The sequence below is a fragment of the Gymnoscopelus microlampas genome (assembly GCF_963454915.1).
Source record: "Gymnoscopelus microlampas genome assembly, chromosome: 13".
Lineage (NCBI taxonomy): Eukaryota > Metazoa > Chordata > Actinopteri > Myctophiformes > Myctophidae > Gymnoscopelus > Gymnoscopelus microlampas.
The window spans coordinates 3,601,665-3,610,460 of NC_139950.1; the positions used below are offsets into that span (position 1 = coordinate 3,601,665).

At 41.4% G+C, this 8,796-nt stretch overlaps 1 protein-coding gene across 1 annotated transcript; it reads right to left on the reverse strand.

Annotated features, from left to right (window-relative positions):
- Window positions 1–264: 264 nt before the first annotated feature.
- Window positions 265–4,599, reverse strand: LOC311058133 (extracellular calcium-sensing receptor-like; the record flags this gene model as incomplete). Its single annotated transcript, XM_084075443.1, has 5 exons — window positions 265–1,169; window positions 1,481–1,604; window positions 1,700–1,927; window positions 3,616–3,873; window positions 4,498–4,599. The coding sequence occupies 5 exons, from the start codon at window positions 4,597–4,599 to the stop codon at window positions 265–267; spliced, it is 1,617 nt and encodes a 538-aa protein (XP_083931569.1).
- Between the last annotated feature and the right edge of the window lie 4,197 nt (window positions 4,600–8,796).

Sequence of the window (8,796 nt, forward strand, 5' to 3'; positions counted from 1 at the left end):
AGAAAATGAAAAGGTGCAACATGTTAAGCGGTGCATGCACAAACACCTGCAACTGATTGGCAACTTATTACAACACAAACAGGACAGTAGCGACACTTAGGCAGTAAGTGAGGCAGTAAGTAGTTATTAATAATAAGGGAGCACTGCTTACTTCAAACTGGATGTGATGTTTTTAATCTATATATAGGTCTAATCATCACCAAATGTATACACACCTATTGTTACAAAATACAAACACATTGTATTATCATTGAATTTCTGCTTCTACGTTCTGCGACCCATGATGGATTTCTTAGTGTTTCTCTCGGGTTTCAAAATCATTATATAACACTTTGGCCCAAACAATGCCACCAAAATGCCGAAACTAGATGCTAAAATAGCAAATACCTCCACTACATCTGCATATTTGCCTGGAGAGCTGATATATGCTGGGATGAAGGCTATCCACACGGCACAGAAGATTAACATGCTGAACGTAATTAACTTGGCTTCATTGAAGTTGTCTGGAAGATTCCTTGCCATGAATGCTAGGACGAAGCTGAGGAGTGCCAGTAAACCAATATAACCTAGTAACACTGCAAAACCAACTGTTGATCCCACTTCACACTCATAGACTATCTTATCACTGTGGTATTTTGTGTTTTTATGAGGAGTTGGTGAGGCAGACACAAGCCAGGCTGTGCAGATTATTGCCTGAATGGAAGTAAGAGTCAGAACTGTTCCTCTCTGCTGCATGGCACCAAACCACTTCAGAACGTTTGCACCCCCAGGCTTGGAGGCCTTGAACACAGCCAACACCACCATAGTCTTTACCAGGATACACGAGACACACAGCACAAAGCTGATCCCAAATACTGCATGCCTTAGTTGACAAGTCCAGAGTCTGGGACGGCCAATGAAAAGAAGAGAGCACAAGAAACATAGTTTGAGTGACAGCAAGAGTTGGAAGCTGAGTTCTGAGTTGTTGGCGCGCACCATGGGCGTGTCTCGATGATAGACAAAAAATCCCAGGACAATGGCACAGATAAGTGTGCCTGACAATGAGATGGTTGTCAAGGAGATACCCAGGGGCTCAAGGTAGGAGAGGAACTCCATGCTCTTAGGGACACAGTGTTCACGCTGGGGACTGGACCAGAAGTTCTCTGGACAACTGGTGCACTCTGTAGAGTCTAACAAAGACAGCAAGGTTAAAGGGTAAGACAAGTCAAATATTGTCCTAATGGTAACCTACATTGTTACATCCTATCCTACTGTCTGTCTGTCTGTCTGTCTGTCTGTCTGTCTGTCTGTCTGTCTGTCTGTCTGTAACCACTTATTGAGTTGACAAAATGATCGGAACTTGCACATGGACTCTGACTTTTCTTGGTATTTCTTTGCTACAGACTATGGATCTGTACTGGCAGTTGTAATCCCTAGTTTCAAGTACGCACATAGTTTGGGTGTGAGAATCCCTGGGTATGGACTAGTAATGTAAACTAACCTGTCTTGTTGCTGATCTCGCCCTCAGAACATGCAATGCAGTCAAAGCAGCAGACAGGTTCTCCTTTCCTTATGGCCACACGGGTTCCAGGAGAACAGCTCTCACTGCACACTGACCGAGGAGGCTACAGAGGATATTATCTATGATTAATCTCAGACTAAACTAAATGACATTCACACCATGAGATCAGCATTGGTTATTTTAGAAAGCTGAAGTGACCTTTGTGGATTCAAAGCTCCAGAAGATTCTGTCTTCATCAAGGATGAGTTCTTCATCTCCGGAGGCTGACTTCTTGAACACACCTACTTTTTGAACCTTTAGACTTCCATCAGGGAGCCACACCCAGTTCATGATATCTATGATGGGTAAAGCATCTCCATTCTCATCAAACGAAACATCATCCCCAGATGATGTGGTGAAGTTGACTTTTTCCAGGTAATACAAAAGCTAGAAAATGTGTATACGACAAGGGAATTAAACAATATCAACTCACACACTGCACTTCCCTATGTTTGTGAAACTATTTAGCAAGCAATGTGTCCGCTAAATGGCACTAATATGGATGAGTAGAACAACTACAGCACAGAATAGCCTTCACTTGGCCTTAAGGATTCAAGTTCATGTGCTTTTGGGGTGTAGGTGGATCGCAGAGAGGAGAGCAGTGGCGCCAGCGCCTGTTTAATTAAAAAAAACACTGTGTCCCCCTATGATTAAGTCCAGTTGAGAAAAAAAAAGTTCAGTCCAGTGCCCCGCACCTTGTGACCACCGCGAGTTTGGGGGACCCAGGCTGGTTCTCCCCAACGTGGGGGGACCCGTGCTGGGTGCTCTCCGCGAGGTGGGGGCAGTCCATTTGGTTACAGCAGACTTTTGGGATGAAGAAAAAAGAAAAAGAAAAAAACTCCGACATCCATACTTCATGGAGTACATTTCCTGTACCGAATTAACCAAATTAACCGAAAGAAAGTAACAAAACCCCCCGAAAAAGTAACAAACTCGGAAAAAAACCAAAATATTTTCACTGAGAAAATGTTCTCCGCGCACGCACTCACGCGGTGTCCCCCTATGTAATTTTCCATGCCAGCACCCCTGGAGGAGAGAGATAGTCTAACAGAAGAGAGCAGCCCCAAGCGTGCTCATCTAGAATGTCAAACAGCACATCACGTTGTTTAGACTACATCACAACAAAGTATAATGATCAAAGCCAAGATAAGAAAAAAGTATGAGCGGCTGACTACATACACAGGCCATCTATCTGAATGTTGTGCATGTGCACAACAGGTTAGACTTGCATGATGACAGTCAATGAAAGGTGTGTTCTATTCAATATATCTATATAACAGTTGAGCGCAGACATCAGTGGCCAAATTCGGTGTAAATGAAGAGAAACTTAACTGTTTATTGTTAAGTGATGTAAATTACATTCTGTTAAAAAGGACTTGTTTGCATATTATGATCACATGACAAGACATGTCATTTTGTGGTAGCTAATATCAAATAATAGGCTATTAATTGTAGTTAATATATGGTGGCAGTCCGCCTTTACTACAAGAGTTGTATCTTACCTCCCTAAATCTGCAATAGTTACAGGGATAATATATTGCTATTTTAGATTTGTATCTTATTTTACGAGATGGGAAATTAGATTCAAATGATATTTTCCAAGCAATAATTAGCCAAGAATATGCTGTGGCAATCACATAAACTTACAGAGTAGTTGGGTTTGCTAACTGTCTAATATCTAAAAGATGGCTCCCCCACCTCTGATCAAAGTTAGGCACTATTTACATGATATTATTATTATTATAATTATAGAGTCCAAATAGAAAACCTTAACTGAAAGTGTGAATTGATATTGTAAAATGGTAAATGGTGCATTTATATAGCGCTTTTATCCAAAGCGCTTTCCATTGATTGTGCCATTCACCCATTCACACACACCGATGGTGGAGGAAACCATGCAAGGCACCAACCTGCTCATCGGGAGCAATTAGGGGTTCAGCGTCTTGCTCAAGGACACTTCGACACTAACTCTGGGGGAGTGCCCCAGCCCGTGATCGAACTGGGAAGCTTGCGGTTTCCAGTTCACTCTACCCGGCCACTCTACCCCTGAGCCACTGCCGCCCTATATTTTATACCTGCCATGGTTGTATTGTCTGCACACTGGCACAGCTGTGCCCAGTGAAAGGCCCTCTTCCTGGCTCACACTGCAGCATGTCATGGAGGGCATGGGCCAGAGCATACACAGCCTTGTACGTATTATACTCTGCCCTCAGGTCAGACATATCCAAAAAGTATGTTTTTTCTAGGTCCTCTTGTCCAGTACACTGCACTACATCAACATCGGGATCATATGAAAATGTACACCCAAATGTCTTCTCCCAAAACTCCCTCACCTGAAGACACCAAGAAACAATGTGAATAACTTTAAAACAGACATTAGTTTAAAATTGCAGCTTAACAGTAGGCTAAGTGATCTATTGTGATAATAAACATTGCAATAGAGTGTTTGTTCAGTAACAGTGTTAAATAGCTTTATATTGTGATAGTAGTCATTGCTAGTGTTGGTTCAGTAACAGTGTTAAATAGCTTTATATTGTCAGGTAGGTGACAAAAATTCAGCCAATCAGGGGAGAGCACCCATTCATCAGCTTCAATTTTAAAGTGTTTCAGTTAAAACAAAAATCTTCTCATTTATTTATGTCATCACTTCCAATTCCTCTTGTTTAATCTGTATCCTGTCTGAGTTCTCTATCCTGATTTGATAAAATTGGCATCCCGACCTGAAAATGCATTTTCTGTTTAATAAAAAGCAGGAGATACATGGAGACCCCTGTTATTGAATAGCAATAACACTCTATAGCAATGATCACTATCACAATATAAAGCGATTTAACACTGTTACTGAACAAACACTATTGTGATTTGTACTATCAGAATATAGAGCTATGCAGCACTTATTCTAACCAAAGAAGATCACTTAAACTACCTTTAAATACTGAATGAAACAAAAGACTCACTACAATGTTGTTAGGGTCATTGTCAGGATGTATTTTCATCAGGTATTCCCTCAGACCTGGTATGTCTCCATGATGGACGGCGGGGCCCAGGTGTCCTGTCATGTAGGGCCTGTTGGAAGGCTTCTGGAGTCTAGTCCTTGTCGTAATGCATGCCCACCTGGGTCAGCCACTGTAGACCTGTCACATTCTGCTTTATCACCTAATGGGTTGAACAGAATCGTTGGTGACGCTCACACTGACTTTGAAGTCGGACGGTTCTCGAGGTATGTGTACTACCGGCGGATGTACAGACACACAGACAGACATAGATTTTGTACATTTCTTTGCAAGATGCTTGTAATAAATGTGTCTAAAAAAGAACAATAAATAAGCTTGTCTTGAATACTGTATATCTAAATTCCATTCCTACTCTACCAAAAAGGGAATTCAACAATATCAACTCAAACACCAATACATGAAAACTTTGAATACTTGAAATCTGTATTATCTAAATTCAGATCCCTTATAATTATGAATTCTAAAATGAACATCATCATGAGTATCATAAAGCCCAATTAACCTCGTCCATGACATAAAACAGATAGTTTGCATAATAAATGATCACACGAGCTGTGGATTCCTTCATCACAGTGACGATCCTCTGCCAGTTGGCCCGTGTCAGTTTCAGAAACTCCACGTACGCCAGACATCCCAGGCCAGAGCGGTCCAGCTCTGACCGGATGGTCCTGGCGACCCTCTCGCCGTCATCGTCATCATCGACCACCAGTCCTACCCAGGTCCACCCAAACCACCTCATCATCTGGAGGATAGCTCGCACCTGATTGGAGGGATATTTCTTTAGTCTAGATCAGGGTTATTATAGTTAACTAAAACTAATGCAATAACAAATAAACTAGAAATAAACAATAATAATAATATTTTTGAAATACATTTTAGGTAACTGAAATATGAATAAAAATTAGGCCTTTACAACAATGATAACCGAGTGAAACTGTGTTGTGTGTAATTACAAAACTAAAAGTAACTAAAACGAACTAAAAGCATAGAGAGAATGTTCTTAGATCTACTATTTTTGCTATTTTTCTGACCTTGTTGAATCTTGCCCCTGACTACCCCACATTACAAAATAGAAACACATCTATAGTCTGTAGACGTTTACCGTGAAGGCTCTACTTGGGATTGTTCTAAAGAAGGAGGGGAACTGGTGACGGTCACTCAGACAGGTGCAGGTGGAAAAATAACTGATCTGTAAAAAGACAGAAACATCTGGAATATGTTTTTTTTATTCCCCAAACGTCCCCTGCAAGCAGAGAATATGAGCATTATGAGCACAGGAGAATATAAATATAAGTCCAGTGGGATAATCACCCCCTCGGCCTCTCCATCTACCTCGCCTCGAAACGTGGCGTGAAGCGACACGTTTCGAGCTTGTTGATCTGCTACTTTTGATGGTTTTGAATTTGAATCCTGAAAAGTAACTTTTTTAACGTATGAGGTTTCCACCCTACAGAGACAATATATTATTTCCACTGGAAGCACGGAGTGCCTTGGATTTATTTTCCATGTTAATCTGAGGTCTGCTGTTGATGGGGAATTAAACAGTCAGACTTTACAGAGAGTAAAGCAGAAAACCTTTAGGAATGACCATTATGCATTGACCAAAGTGATTAATACATAGGGTTTAACGCAGGGGTGTTCAACAGGGGGTCCGGGACCTCTAGGGGGTCCTCAGAGTTATTACAGGTAACGGCAATTTTATTTATTTTCTTCCATTTATTTTTCAATAAATGGAAGAAGAAAAAACAAACTCTGCTCCAGTGGATCTAATGTAGTCATTATTTAGTCAAAAGCTAATCATTTTCATCTGTGAAATGCTTATGAAAACCCACACAGACTTAAAACACTTTAACTTAAAAAACACAAATAGCTGATCTACAACGTGTCATATCATGGCACGTTGTGAGCTTGTAGATCGGATATTTTTGGTACTTTTGTGTAACAAAGTTGGGCATTCATTTACGAGAGAGAGAGGAAAAAAAAGAAAACATTCAAAGTTGAAATATGGAGATAGGGTTTATGCCTGTAATAAATATCAAGTATTTCAAGCTGTATAAAAGGCAATAATAACCAGAATTGAGCATATATCAAATTGGAGCTGGCAAAAGGCTTTACCAAACTTACCATGGGCACTCTGTACAGACCTACCACGCTAGAGTTGAAGTAATAAACGTACCATGGGCACTCTGTACAAACTTATCACACTAGAGATGAAGTAGTAAACTTACCATGGGCACTCTGTACAGACCCAACACATTAGAGACAGCGATAGAGTGTGCAGTGCAACAGGGGCCCACAATTCCCAGCACCGGAGGGGACCCGACACAGCTCTCGTCCAATTCAAACCGCTCCTCTCTCCCGGTGACCAATGACATCGCTGCAAGGAAAGCACCTCTCAGCCTGAAACAGGTGTCATAGATCTCATAGCCCAGAGTCACATTGGGCAGCAGGCTGGGGTTTCTGTTGATCTCTGTGATGGCAAACTCCATTGTCTTGGCACACCTGAACGCCTCAATGTAAAGACTAACACAACACATTATATTTGTAGAAATAAACAACATACTGTCAAAACTGTCATAACAATTTGCCCTGTTCTCTTTCTTTATTTATATGTTTATTTGACAGGGACAAAAACAAAAAAAATGTATCAAGTTATAAAAACATGAAATGTATGTGGGGTTTATAGCCAAGGCTAATTTGCGACCCCTGTCCCTGGTTAGGCCTTTCTATATCTACCTACTTGCTATTTGCATGTGTGATACTGACCCTTCGCAAATTTGGTCCAGTTGCCTGGAGGTGAAGTGCACCTCAGGATAGATGAGGATGTTGCGGATCGGAAACAAACCACCCAGAACAAAGTCTCCAGCCTGGTAATATCTGCTGTGATTAAACGGTGCCTGTGAATCACAAGAAGAGGGAGATGAGGAAGACAAAGCAGCGAATGAAGAGAACAATATCACGGTCATGTTCAGGTATGAAAGCAGGTGTGTGTCTTGAGAAGCCCTCATGACTCTCCTCGTCTGTCTGACCCCCACCTTTCTAAATACATTGTCCAGTTGTTACATTTTATACACGGTGCTGTGGCATCCCCTGTGCCAGCTTATGCCACTACGTAATCTTTCACAACACCCATGTGGGCAGAGGCAAAAGTAGGGGCATGACTTAACATTAGAGTTCTCAACGGGCCTGAAAATTAAGGCCCGGCCCTAACTGGGCCCTACTGGGCCGGCCCGAGCCTCGGTCCGGCCCGAATAATTACCAACTGATTAACTGAGCAGATTAGACCTTCCGTTCCAGAGATAATGGCCAAAACATCTTGAAAACGGGCACTTTTGTCGATTTTTGATTGAGTTTTGGTCATTGTCGCCCGTTCTTTTTTTAATAACACAGGCTAGGAAGGTCGGACGGACGGAGACAAAGTAGATACATGAGTAAAGTTCACTTTGAGCTGCATCCAATACATCCACTGCCATTTCCGCTGGCCTTACCGTTAGGCCACTAAGTGCAGTTGAATTTTTTTTTTTCTTCTTCAGCTTGGCCCGACTAATTGGCAAGGATTTGGGGCCTGGCCCGGCCCGAAAACGTTGGGGCGGGTCGGGTTCGGGCAGAATTTGAGAATTCTATTTAACATACACTAGCACATGCTTTCGTATCAAAATAATGTTTGTGTTCTATAATGTGTCAACATCCTCGACCACAGTCACCCACTGTAGGTCATGACAACATAGAAATCACATGTGGCCTTGATGTTTGTATGATGTTCTGACTGTTTCCCCATGATTATTAGTGTGGTTGCCCTAACAGACTATAGTACTCTATAAAGTTTATTCTTTATTCTAGATAAACTTTAATTTGTCGTGCTACTCCTCCCACAGTTTTTTTTCCCAATTGTGTGGCATATGTCAAAATGATTGGCTTCATCGGGACTTCAGGGCTTGTACTTTGCTAAGAGATAGGTTGTATAGTTTAATTGATATTGATTTATTAGTGTATTCAATTTCCCCATCCACTTTAATGGGCAAATGAAAAAACTAAAATCCAAGTATTTTTTTCTCAGAAACTGTAAGGGCTAGAGTTACAAGACTTGGGAGGTTCATAATTTAGTCTGAAATTATCAAAAAAATAATTACACCGGTCGGCCTCGTGGTGGCGCTATAAAAGCCCTCTTTACGTTTTGGCCTATGACTCTTGAACCGCAGGTCGTAAAATAAAAATATTTTTTTCCCTAGATTCCTTGGGTCA